Raw genomic sequence first — 14206 nt, forward strand, 5'->3', positions numbered from 1 at the left:
GGGTTAATTGAATCAGAAGGGCTAGGGGTTCCATCACTAGGGCAAAAAAACAAAAACAAAAAAAAAACAGGGGAAATGGTGGGCATCCCTGGCAGGTTCCGCACTCTATAGGGAAGGGGTCAGAGTGAAAGCCAGCGTATGAGACAAAGGCTGTAGAATACCTGTACAGCACTGAAGTCCACTTTAGAAAATAGTCGTCAAAGCCCCAACAGCGCAAGATAAAATGTAGGTATGACCAGGAAAAAGTAAGTCAAAAGCTTTCCGTATATCCAGAGATATAAAGCAAGCAGGAATTCGGCGCGAGACCCGCATGTGTCAGGTGGGTAGCTCGCCGGACATGGTCAACTGCTTGGCGAGAGAGGATTTTAACATCCAAGTTAAGGATGGATATCAGCCTGAAGTTAGACCAGGTGGAATCATCAGTATGAGGTTTGCCGTTAACGATTCAGTGCAAAACGAGCGACCATACAGAAGGGAAATTATAGGCTTCAGTTAGGAGTGGGGAAAGGAGGTATGAACATTTTCTTGTAATATGTTGCGGAGTGGCCATCAGGCCCTGTGCTTTTAGGGCTTTGATCTCTAGGTTGATTTCCTCGGTTGTGACGGGCCGTTCTAGGTTATCCCAAAGGGATAAGAGAGAGGATAGATGAATGAAAGAAAGTAGTGTTTCCGCATGGGCTTGGTCAAAAGTTTTAGAGTCATGGTATAAATTAGCAAAGCGTCTACGAAATTCCCCAATGATTTTCAAGTGATTACTGAAGTATGAGTTGGTAGATTCAACCAGATGGGTTTAGGGGAATGTTCGGCCCTACTGAGCGCAAGGGCCAAAAAGGTGCCATATTTGTTTGATTTCATGAAATGAGTGCATCTTAACTTACGGAGAGTTTTATCAGCTGCTTCAGTCAAAACTAGTTATGTTATTTTAAACATAGGAAAGACCTATTAGTAGACACATCAGGACCAAAGAAGTTTAGTTAAATTTTATTAATTAGGACCCATCTTACTTCTAATGAAGAGTACAACTATCAATCCTTCCCCTCACGCCAGGGTACTAGGTGTAAGGCTAGACTCTGATCTGTCCTTTCAGTCCCAAATCCAATTGTCAAAAGCTTGTAAACTGCACCTCAGTAACATCACTAAAATTTGCTCCTTTTTAAACGAATGAAACCACCTTCACTCCCTTGTTATCTTGGCATTTTATGATTTGTTTTTACTAGTAATGGCGGCGATTTTTTATTGCGACTGCGACATTGCAGCAGTCAGATTGGACACTTGACACTATTTTGGGACCAGTGAAACTTATACAGCGATGAGTGCTATTGTTATGCATCGATTACAGTATAAATGTTACTGGCAGGTAAGGAGTTAAGGGTCGATCAAGGGGTTAACTGTGTTAACTAGGGAGTGAGAGATCTAACTGTGGGAGGAGGGGACTGACTAGGGGGAGGAGACCGTTCTGTGTTCCTATATACTAGGAACACACGATCTGTCTACTCCTCCCCAACAGGATGTGGATCTGTGTGTTTACATACACAGAACCACATTTCTGTTTTGTCACCAGAAATCACGGGTGCCCGGCAGACATCGTGGCCATATATGTGGTCGGGAAGCCAAAGACATCATATGATGCTCCTGAGGATGTTATATGACAATGGGTGGGTAGGGAAGTGGTTAAAGCTGAACGCCAGGCAATCAGGTTAATACACTAACATATACAAGGGAGCTGCCAAAGGATATGCAATTCTTTCTATCCAGGCCTGATATTTACACAGCTCTGCGACATAGCACAGCCTGTCTGATGAGGAAGGAGACATGATTTTTCTCTGCTGCAATTCAGTAACACTTCAGTAACAGGCCTTGCTCCATTCCCAGCCTGAGACTGGACAGTGAAGGAGAAGACTCATGAGCTCATCTCTACCAGTCTGCTCTCTCCCTCATTAGCATGCACCTTGCACTACAGCACAAATGACTGGCTCATTTTACTGTCCCAGTCTGAGCTCTACTGTACATGGACTGCAAGAGGCAAATTCCAGGTCAAATTTAGGTAGTTGCATAAATTATAATATATACATACACACAAATATATATATAATTTTATTAGTGTACGGATTTATTAATAGCACAGATTTGCATTCATTTGTGTCTTTTATATCTGCCTGAGGTTCAGCTTTAACCTACATGTCATCATATTTCTGGCCAATTCACACCCTGCCCACAGAGGAACATGCTGTGCAATTCACATAGCATTCAAATTGCCACCCCTTTGTAATCTACAGAGGGTGTCAATATTAAGATAAAGAAACCCCAAATGCAGGTCGCAAAAGACGTGGTGTGGTGCAATTTCAGCCCATTCAAAATAAATGGTCTGAAATTGCACTGCACAGAACAGCATGTAATTGGCCCTAAAGTTCATCATATTTGCTTATTCTTCTGAACACTGGGTACTTTGTTGGGCTAGATTGGTCAGTTAGGACTTTATAATACCATTTCTCCGATGCTAAATTTTGTTCAATATCTGCATGCTAATTCAGCAATCAGACTCCAATGTTGTCATTACAGAGTAAGTTGTAGGTGTTTAACATGGATCCTTGCTTTATACTAGACTCATTTCCATAAATTAATCTACTAACTCTGGAACTCTCAGCATGTGTGCTTTTTGGTTAAAGGAAAAAAAAAAAAATAGCTGGCGCTATGATTACCATCATTGTCAGACTCACAGAGAATACATTTTCAAAGTGATACAATACATTTAATTCCAACATCACTGCCAGCTCCTACACGTCAATAAAATTTCTGCTAGTACTTACAAGACATCAGGTGTGAGTCTCATTCCTTACCTCAGATTTTTCCACTTTTGTCTGTGCATCAATCTGTGTAACAATTTCATTCATATTGGTCTCCAGAACCATACCTCCCATCACCATTTCTGCCAGAATGTTGTGGACCTAAAATACAGCAAAACACAAAAATATACTAACTTTTTATTGTACAAAACAATACACACATATAGATGACTTTGCCCACCCCCCGCAATTGATCTATTTCTGATTTGGGTAATAACTGAACCACTCCTCTTCTGATGGTATAAAGTGAATAAAGGCAATTTTAGGGGAAAAAAAAAAAAACGAAAAACAAACCAACCTGCACTGTGCAGCGGTTTTGCACAGAATATCCCCGATCCTCCTCTTATTAGGTCCCCTGCCCGTGCTCCTGTCCCCTCCTCCTAAGTGCCCCAGAGCAAGCCACTTGTAATGGCGGCACTGAAGCAGGCTTGCTCTCGAGCGGCTGCTCTGTACGTCGATTCACTGCTGCTTGGCCCTGTCCCCTCTCTCCTCATTGGCTCACCGGCTGCGATTGAGAGCAGTGGGAGCCAATGGCCCCCACCGCTGTCTCAGTCAATGATGAGGGCGAGTCCCCAAAGAGCCAAGGCTCTCATGCGCATTGCTGGATTGCGATGCGACGGGGGAAAAAAAAAAAAACCTAGAGCCTTTAGAAACACTTTAACATCCAGATATCCTTGATGGGGTCCTCAAAGCTGCTACTCCAACTAAAAAGCAAAGGTGTCACACTGCCCATGCTGGATTCACCACATGGTAAAGTAAACTAAGCATTCAGCAGTTAGGGCCCTTTCACACAGGTAGTTCAATTAGGTTTGCATTTCAGTTTTTCAGGCGGAACTATTCGGAAAGCTCATGTATTCCTATGAATTGGCTGATGTAAACAGACTTGTATCCATTTACACCTGCTCACATCCAGGTTCGCTAAAAGTCCCCTAAAAAAACAGAATAGGGCTCTATCTTCTGCTGTTTAAAGGGGGAGAAGAACAGCGGTAGCCAGGTGTAAATGCGACAGCAGAGATAGTGTTGACAGGGGAATCCCTCCAGTGGTTAATTGATTAATCAACTCCAGTACATAATGCCGGGCCCATACACAATTTGAATCTGCTGAACTGGCCATGATTTGAACCCTCGTTGGCTGGCTTTAGGCTTTACAACTTTAATCTCTAGAAATGATGAGTTTATCTTCTTATACTGCTTTAAAGGAAAAACGCAAGTTAAAGCGGTAGTAAACCCGCTAATGTTTTTTTTTTACCACCTGCAAAGCAAAAAGGCATAATTAGCTAGTATGCACCGCATACTAGCTCATTATAAAATACTTACCTTAGAACGAGGCCCCGACATCTGGCCCGATCCACGCCAAGGGAACTGACATGCTCCCTCTGCGTTTCTTACGGGTATCGCGGCTCCGGCGCTGTGAGTGGCCGGAGCCGCGATATCGTCACTCCCGCGCATGCGCGTGGGAGATTTCATCCCGGCCGGTCGGCCACTGCCGGATTTTCAGCCGAGAATCCCCTTGTGCGCATGCGCCGCTGCAGTCAGCGGCGTATACCGAGGGGAATATCTCCTAAACCGTACAGGTTTAGGAGATTTTTTTTTACCTACAGGTAATCCTTATTATAGGCTTTCCTGTAGGTAAAAGTAAAAAAAAAAAAAAAAAAAAAAAAAGGAGTATACAACCACTTTAACAAGGAAATGTTAGTGCCAATATGCATGCCTTTGTATTTGGTAATCCAGGCTCTGATCAGGTTACATTCTACTTCTAAAACAAGCCAACACCCATTTTGGGAAATTCCCTTATTGAAGTTAAAACAAGAGATACAATAACATCCATGAAAAAGTCACATTTCTGTGGCACTGTACAAGCAGTACTCCGGAGACCTAGAAATGAGCCCTTTACTTGTGGAATATAAACAAGAGGTCTGGTCAGAAAACATAAATCAAGGCATAGTTTGTGTGTCTGAGATATTTCACATCCACAGCTGGAAGGTGGAGGAAATCAGTCAGCAAAAAAGAGCAATGTCGGCAGTGAAACACCTCAGTTATACAAATCATATTTAACATGCAAGTACGGTGGAAAGTGAACAGATCTTCATATGCAGCTTACACAAACTTTCCTATAAAGTGTCATTATGAGCCATTTCTTTTTCCAGGAAAATTCTACTGAACAGACAATGGAAATCCCCTTCTGGGATCCATCAACATTGATTCCACCTGAAATAGAAAAGGACTCTGGAATGGATTTAATAAGACAGGGAAGTTAGATATATTTATCAGTCTCAAACCTGCACAAGCCTGTAGAAGAAGAAGAATAATTAAATATATAATTATATTAAATATATTTAATTATTATTATATACACACACATATACATACATACATACATACATACATACACACACACACCGTATCACCATATCTCACAAAAGTACACCCCTCATTTTTGTAAATATTTTATTATATCTTTTCATGTGACAACACTGAAGAAATTACACTTTCCTACAATGTAAAGTAGTGAGTGTACAGCTTGTATAACAGTGTAAATTTGCTGTCCCCTCAAAATAACTCAACACAGCCATTAATGTCTAAACCACTAAGGAAAAATGTCCAAACTGGGCACAACTTGCCATTTTCCCTTTCCAGTGTCATGCGACCCATTAGTGGTACAAGGTCTCAAGTGTGAATGGGGAGCAGGTGTGTTAAATTTGGCGTTATCGCTCTCTCTCATACTGGTCACTGGAAGTTCAACATGGCACCTCATGGCAAAGAATTTCTGAAGAACTGAAAAAAAGAATTGTTGCTCTACATAAAGATGGCCTAGGCTATAAGAAGATTGCCAAGACCCTAAAACTGAGCTGCAGCATGGTGGTCAAGACCATAAAGCGGTTTAACAGGACAGGTTCCACTCAGAACAGGCCTTGCCATGGTCAACCAAGGAAGTTGAGCGCACATGCTCAGCGTTATATCCAGAGGCTGTCTTTGGGAAACAAGCCAGCATTGCTGCAGAGGTTGAAGGGGTGGGGGGTCAGCCTGTCAGTGCTCAGACCATACGCCGCACACTGCATCTCTGAATGGCTGTCAACCCAGAAGGAAGCCTCTTCTAAAGTTGATGCACAAGAAAGCCTGCAGACAATTTGCTGAAGACAAGCAGACTAAGGACATGGATTACTGGAACCATGTCCTGTGGTTTGATGAGACCAGGATAAACTTTTTTTTGTTCAGATGGAGTCAAGCGTGTGTGGCGGCAACTAGGTGAGGAGTACTAAGACAAGTGTGTCTTGCTTACAGGTATTAGTATAGGGCTCACATCTATGCGGGTGTGGGAATGCGTGCAAATCTCACGCATTCCCACACCCACATGTAGCCACACACAAAATATGGTGCTTTAACCACTTCCCAGTTTGGGCCAAATTCTGACACTCCTCAACTACATATAAAAAATTTTTTTTAACAAAACGGGATAGAGAGATAGAGATTAAAATGGTGAATGCTGCATATTTTTAGGTCACGCCATTTCTGCACAGTGGATTTACACTAATGCATTTTCATGCACAAAAATACAATAGAATACCCAATTGTTTTGTAAAATATAAAAAGATGATGTTATGCCAAGTAACAGATATGGCGCCAATTACGGTAACTATAAATCTCCATAGGCGTTGCTTTAAAGCCTTTACAGGTTACCAGTTTAGGCCTAGTGCTAAAATTATTGCTCTCGCTCTGATATTCGCAGCGATACCTCATGTGTAGTGCGATCACCGTTTACATGTGCGTGCAGACTCCACATATGCATTTGCGCGTGAGCAAGGGGGAACAGGGCCGCTTTAAAAACATTTGAAAATGTTTGTAACAAATTATATATATATAGTAGTGTTAATTTTTAAAATCAACTTTATTGGTATTACAAGGTATGAACAACATCCCTTGTAATAGCGTGGAGAGAACTGGGGTCTAATAAGCAAACGGGAAGTGGTTAAAAACAAGTTGGGTGCTATTAGCACTTAATGGCACCCCCCATGCACTAAAACACTGTGTGGTCCCCACACATGGAAATACATGGTGCAAATAGGGACAAGGTAGCTGAAGGAATTCACCCAACAGGAATCCCTTCAGCTGCCCCTATTTGCCAAAGGGACAATTTCCTGTTCCTGTCACAGTGTCCAATCCATGCCCTCTCCTCTGTGTTGCATCACAAAAGTTGAGGTGCTAATGTGATAAAACACTGCTTTAGTGAGCCCTGTCTTTGAATACTTTGGATGCATGTCTGATCAAATTACTGTGTAGCCCTTATCTGCACCAGTGATAGAATGAGAGACCCAGGGATTGTGGGATATATAGTTTCTTCACAAGCAGTGTCAGGTCTCACACTACAAACAGAGGTCACGCATTCACTTGTGCGGGATCATGACCAATACCTTGTTTCAACTCAAAAATAAATTGTTGCTACAGGAATGCAAAGATTTTCTTTTTGTAGGCTGTGTGTACTACAGGGCAACACATGACACCATGAAACTACATAATCAATGATGCACATCTTATGCAGGTGAAAAAGACAAGATGCAGTTAGGAATGTTTACCATGCCATTACAATGCAATATAGGCAAATACATTACCTTATCTACATGGAAAATTAAATCCAGCTCACAGACGTTTTCAAAACATTTGTCCAAGGTTTCCACAAATACCTGGAAAACAAAAATGGCATCTGATAAATCTGTTGGAATTATGTGAAATTGTTACCATTCAGATTATCACTTAATTACTGCTTTATATTGCTACTTAAAGTACAACTATAGGCACAACATTTATAAAAGGGGCATGGGGAGGGTTATAGCACCCCTTTTTTATTTTTTTGCCATTCCTGCCCAATTGCTAAAGCAGGCAGTGAGGAAATCCACAAAAATTACTTTTCTGGGGACAACCCAAACTGTTTTTTTTTTTTTTTTTTTTTTACTTTCAATGATAACGGTAAACAGTAAAAATAAAAGCGTGCAAGACCCCTTCAACACAGGCGAACTGATCAAGACCACCTGTCAGTTTTTCAGATGGACCTGATTGGACTATCCATTGCCCTTTATGGAATGGCAAGTGTCAAAGGACATGTGTCGGTGGTTGACACCCGCCAACATCTGATGCAATCCTATCCGCTAAAAACAGAGAGATGAGGATCCGTTTTGGATCCGTCTAGCAGATCGGATCAGATGGCCGTTGGGTGTAAACAGACAGGTAGTCTGTTTACAACTGACCATCCATAGAGGAGAGCAGGCTGTGTCTGTGTCCGCTCTGCATAAGTGGAGCGGACATGGACAAGCCATCCGTCTGCACAGTGGGGGATCAGCAGAACGATTCCCCAGTGAGCCAGTGGAGCCTGTCCCATGTGAAAGGAGCCTTAAGCCTGGTACATTTTTTTCCCTTCAACTCAGTAGGCTGAACGACAAAAAACTGAAGAGCTCAGGAGGAGCCGCTGTACTATTGGATGTTAATACAGTGATCTTCCCCACTGAGCTAGTGTGTGTGTGTGTGTGTGTGTGTGTGCGCGTGTGCGTGTGTGGGGGGGGGGGGGGGGGGGGCAGTGCAGCCATTGGCTGAGAGTGCTGAGCAGGAGTTGATCGGCAGCACTTTTTCAGTCATGCCCCTTCTGTTGGGCCGACAGCCGTACACACGGGGCAAATGCCAACTGACATTTGGCCCTTGTGTACTAGGCTTTAACCACTTCAATACAGGGCACTTTCACCCCCTTCCTTCCCAGCCCAATTTTCAGCTTTCAGCGCTCTAGCGCTTTCAGTGACAATTGCGCGGTCATGCTACACTGTACCCAAATGAAATTGTTATCATTTTGTTCGCACAAATAGAGCTTTATTTTGGTGGTATTTATTCACGACTCCGTTTTTTTTTTTGCGATATAAGCGCAAAAAAAGCGGAAATTTGGGAAAACAATATTTTCTTTTTTCTATTTGAAAAGAAATCCAATAAAATCAAATTTTGTCATAAATTTAAGCCAAAATGTATTCCGTTACATGTTTTTGGTAAAAAAAATTCCGTTAAGTGTATAATAATTGGTTTGTGTGATCACGGACATATGTACGCAAATGATCATGTACATATGTGTGCAGGTGATCACGTACATATGTGTGCAGATAATCATTGGGACATGTGATTTTAGTGGGACATATGTGGGGGACATGTTTTTATTATTAGGGACATGTGTTTTTATTATTTGGGGACATGTATGTTTTGGGACATGTGTGTTTTGGGGACATATGTGGGGACTGTGTTTGTACTGTGTGGTGTGTTGTGTGTTGACACTACACTGATGATCAGTGAGTAAAAAGCTGTGAAAAGCAGCCCATACTCACTGATCATCAGCCGGCTGCAGCGATCCGCTCTCCTCTCCTCTGCGATGACTTCCGTGTGAGGAGAGGAGAGCCGATTGCCTAGCAACCGGATGTTTGTTTACATCACATGACGGCCGTGATTGGACACGGCCGTCATGTGATCAGGAGGGCCAATCACAGAGCCCTCCTGCCGATCTGAGATGTGCCGTGTCCGGGTGACACGAGCACATCGGGATCGCGCCGCTGCGCGGGCGCGCGCGATCCCGCTACTCCTGAAGGACGTTCCTGAACGTCCTATCAGGAGCAGGCGGCTCCCACCCGGCCGTATATATACATTGGCCGGGTGGGAAGTGGTTAATCTCCCTAACTAGCACAGATAGCAATAAACAAAATCTAATAGGTGTTCTAATCCCTTTCCACAGCTAAAAAATATTTTGTCTTTGGTATACTTTAGACATTCAATGGTATTTCAATGTACAGTATTAAGCATATGTAAACAAATATGGCTAGATCCTACACTTTGGCAAAGTTCTAATTTAAGCAGTTATAAAATAGGATTGAAATGGGAGGTATAGTCATTTTAAAATGGGGTTTTTGTGTGAGCAACTATAAGGATAAATGTACTTACCTTAACAACTCTCTAAATTACCTCAGTCCAAATCTAGTATGAATAATCTCTATTAAACCTGGTACCTCTGCTTTTTTTCACCATTTTTATTTTTTTTAGGTATTGGCTTTTGCCTGCTCGGCCTGCACCCAGACCACTCTCCATAAAAGTTTGAGCAAACAGCTGATATATGGGGAACTACCAATGCCTTCATCTCCCAAGCACACAGCTTTCCAGGTGGGTTGGCATACAGGAATTGCATGGCAGGTGTGTATGGGGGATGTTACAGAGCAATTGTAGACAATAAATGATGAAAGTCACTGACCTGTTGCAGGTTTGAATTTGATTGGGCATTTTTTTGGACAATATCTGGAAATGTTTTATCTTGTACTGTCTAATTATATACAGTACACTCAAAAAAGGTGGCCTTGTATGACATTTGCACACTAAACACTTTGTGCTGTGCTTCCTGGTTAGCATGTATTTTGATAATTTCGTCATGGTTCCCCACACAAACCTTTAGTGTCACTTTAACAAGCATGTAAAGGGTGAAACCCACATTTTATTATAATATATATATATATATACACATATACACACACACACACACATATATATACACAGGAGAGGAGTGCAGAGGGTATGACAGCAGGCAGTACGTTCAGGAGAGGAGTGCAGAGGGTATGACAGCAGGCAGTACATTCAGGAGAGGAGTGCAGAGGGTATGACAGCAGGCAGTACATTCAGGAGAGGAGTGCAGAGGGTATGACAGCAGGCAGTACGTTCAGGAGAGGAGTGCAGAGGGTATGACAGCAGGCAGTACGTTCAGGAGAGGAGTGCAGAGGGTATGACAGCAGGCAGTACATTCAGGAGAGGAGTGCAGAGGGTATGACAGCAGGCAGTACATTCAGGAGAGGAGTGCAGAGGGTATGACAGCAGGCAGTACGTTCAGGAGAGGAGTGCAGAGGGTATGACAGCAGGCAGTACATTCAGGAGAGGAGTGCAGAGGGTATGACAGCAGGCAGTACATTCAGGAGAGGAGTGCAGAGGGTATGACAGCAGGCAGTACGTTCAGGAGAGGAGTGCAGAGGGTATGACAGCAGGCAGTACATTCAGGAGAGGAGTGCAGAGGGTATGACAGGCAGTACATTCAGGAGAGGAGTGCAGAGGGTATGACAGCAGGCAGTACGTTCAGGAGAGGAGTCCAGAGGGTATGACAGCAAGCAGTACATTCAGGAGAGGAGTGCAGAGGGTATGACAGCAGGCAGTACGTTCAGGAGAGGAGTGCAGAGGGTATGACAGCAGGCAGTATGCAGCAGACAAGTGTTGAGGGATTACCATGAAAAAGCACTGAGGGATCAACACATATGTGGTCACTGAGTGCTGAGGAGATAATGTACTGAGGGTTGGGCGTTAAAGGATTTTCATATCTGCTAAGGAATGGGTGCTAAGTGAATAACATTTATATGCTAGGGACAGATTACTGGGGACTGGGCACCAAGAGATGACTGCTTATATACTGGAGACAGGCCAGTTAAAGGATTAATGTACACACAATGCAAAGTTATGATTAAGCATGAGATGAGAGGATAGTGTGAAACACACTACCAAATTGTCCCGTTTTGCCTTTCTGACTATGAAGACATTAAAAGGATTTTGGAACAGCTCCATGGTGGTGTGCATCCAATTTCTCTTTATCCTACATGCAATGCATACTCATATTACTGAGGGGTCAATGCACACACAATGCAGACTCATCATTGATGGGTAATGTACATGCTCTGGAAGCTCATCACTGAGGGGGTAAATTGCACATACGGTGCAGACAGATCTCCGAGGAGATGATGCATATAGGCTGCAGGTAGGTGACTGATGGGTTAACACTCATTCTGTGGGGGCTTATCACCGAGGGATTGATGCACATATAATGCAGACTTGTTAATGATGGGTTAATGCGCATAGTTAAAGCATAGCTGGAGTTAAAATTGCCTACTGTGTCCTGTATTCAGAGGGGCCATCTCTCTGCAGGCACCAGTACTAGTAAATGGAGGTGTGTGTGCTGGGGCCAGGATACGGAGGAAAGACCAATGCCACCACTACACACTGGTCAATATTCAATTTGTGTGCTGAAGTGTTGGTCCAGAGAAAACTGAATTTGTGCGTTTATGCGATGGGAGAAGGAAGACCAAACTGTGTGCTGAAGGTTGGATCTCACTGCTAGGACATACTGTGTTTCGCTGAACTCAAGAGCGGAGGCAGAATTTCCAGGGACAGAATTAAAAGTACAGGCTACACATTATACACCATGGCAACGGCTGGTTGCTGTAAATTGGCCTCCAGAATGAGAAGGCCCTGCATGCAAGGGCTTTCTAATTGCAAGCCACATTGGGGCAAAACGATATGTGCAGAATGGAACCAGGTGCTGGAACACAGAGCATTCCAGCACCTGGTAATGTAACCGACACCTTTGAGCTGAGTGATCTCATCATGGTGCCATATCATCCAGGCTGTGATGTCATCAAGAGGAGCAGAGCATTCATGGAATTTGCAAGGAAGGTCTTGCTGAACAACAATGCTGGGCAGCAAAAATTTCCTAATAACACAAGGGAACCATTTTCTCCCAATGACCACTGACACAGATGCACCATTCACCACACACACTGACCACTGATAAAGGGGCACCATTCTTCCAACCAACACCGGGGCATTTTCTACTGACCACAAACATGGGGCATAGGCAGTTTTTAGTGTAGGGGTGTTTCTACTCCAAATGATGCTGGGGCATAGACCCCTGATGCAGTGGAATTTTTTTATTTCCATTGACTACAGATGTAGGAGCATTGTAGGAGCATTTTTATTCCCACTGACCTGCTATGCACTTGGTCATCCCTGCTGTCATGCTTACCCCTAATGCGGGTGGTCAGGCACTAGCTTCAGGCTAGCTGCTGCCCCTCTACCAGACCCCTTTTCTATGAGGCAAGCAGGCCTACCAGTACTCAGCAGGACTTGCACGATGCTATAGTTCCTGGCTACCACGCCAGGTCAGGCATGGACTGAGCACAGTAAACAGGTACTTGCAGTTGGCAGACAGGCAGAGTGGTTCAATGACAGTCTGCGTACAAGGCAGGCAAGGTTCAGAATAGTCAGGGTCAAATCTTTAGTCAAAAAAAGGTAGACAGTTCCGAGTGTATTCGATATCCAATCTGAGGTTGTCAACAAGGGAATTCAAACTAGCAGACAAACAGGGTTTGGAGCACGTTATACACACACTTGGTTGGTTTAAATCAGAGACAGGACACATCAATCACCTTGCAGGTGGACAGACAGGGAGAATGCATCACAGTCAAAACCAGGATGTTCAAATGAGGAGCAGGGGAGCTACACACTCCTGACACCTGCCTACTTCTTCAGGATGGCCAAGAAGTGATTATGGAAAACATGTTCACTGATCTTTGTGATGAATAAACCCAGAAGTGCTTACGTCTGTGTAGACATGAAGTGCTGAGTGAGCAGGGAATGCTTTACCCCCTAATCCATATACAGAAGGGTACTACATAAACCTCTGATTATTTCATAAAATAAACCACTGCTGGGTGGGGGAGTGCAAACCCCACCTCCCAGGAGTGAAGTGATGACTTTAGTCATTTGAGCACTTTATAGGCCCCTAAAGAACTTTACAAGTGTAACATGTTATCCTTTAATCAGGGTAGAAGATGCAACTAAAAATAGCAGCAATGTACCAACCCCCAATTCCTCATTGTGACAGCAGGATCCTCTCTGCGCCCACTGTCACAATTTAAAAACAGTGCAGGGGCTCTGCCCAGACAGTTGTGTCATTCATTCACAGATTTCTGTGAATGAATGATCTACAAGTCCCGTCTGCCACTGGAGCAGACAGCTTGTAGTTCTCCATGAACGGTGAGGACGCTGGTAAGAGACCTCATAGGTCATTGATTCTTCACGCTTTTCAGTAACGGTCTGCCCATTCGGGAAGTACAGGCAGACAGCTGTACTGACAGTCTGCAGGAGTCTGACAGTGTTGCCACAACCTGCTGAACTGCAGGCTCCTAAAAAAATAAATATATAAAATATTTTTTTACATAAGAAAACCGCCTTTAATTTTCTAAATGTGTACTATCACATAGGGGGCTTATCAGATAACCTGCGACAGTTATCAAATTAATAAGCAAAGTGGTCACCGGCATACCATCAGTATAAATACCTTGTTCCCTTGCTTTCATGGTGGCAAATACAAGATTTATCTAATATTGATGGTGTTCTGGTGACCACTTTGCTTATGGACTTTGTCTGCTGATAACCATCTTTAAAGGAGTAAGTTGGAATACATCAGTAAATATAAACATAATACACCGACACTGGATATGAAAGAACAGCAAGGCATGACATACATTATATTGCCTTGTCAG

At 43.3% G+C, this 14206-nt stretch overlaps 1 protein-coding gene across 2 annotated transcripts in view; it reads right to left on the bottom strand.

Moving 5' to 3' along the window:
• The window catches only part of AP3S1 (adaptor related protein complex 3 subunit sigma 1), an 81233-nt gene that overhangs the window by 18631 nt on the left and 48396 nt on the right, over positions 1 to 14206 (bottom strand). For both annotated transcript variants that reach the window (XM_077462243.1, XM_077462244.1), the window contains exons 4-5: positions 7451 to 7522; positions 2838 to 2945 (exon numbers count right to left, since the gene is read on the bottom strand). In XM_077462243.1, the coding sequence (XP_077318369.1) occupies positions 2838 to 2945; positions 7451 to 7522 (180 nt within the window). The remainder of the gene's footprint in view (positions 1 to 2837; positions 2946 to 7450; positions 7523 to 14206) is intronic.

This window comes from Lithobates pipiens, unplaced genomic scaffold (genome assembly GCF_037356315.1).
Source record: "Lithobates pipiens isolate NorthernLeopardFrog02 unplaced genomic scaffold, aLitPip1_a1.2 Scaffold_3, whole genome shotgun sequence".
NCBI classification, from domain to species: Eukaryota; Metazoa; Chordata; class Amphibia; order Anura; family Ranidae; genus Lithobates; species Lithobates pipiens.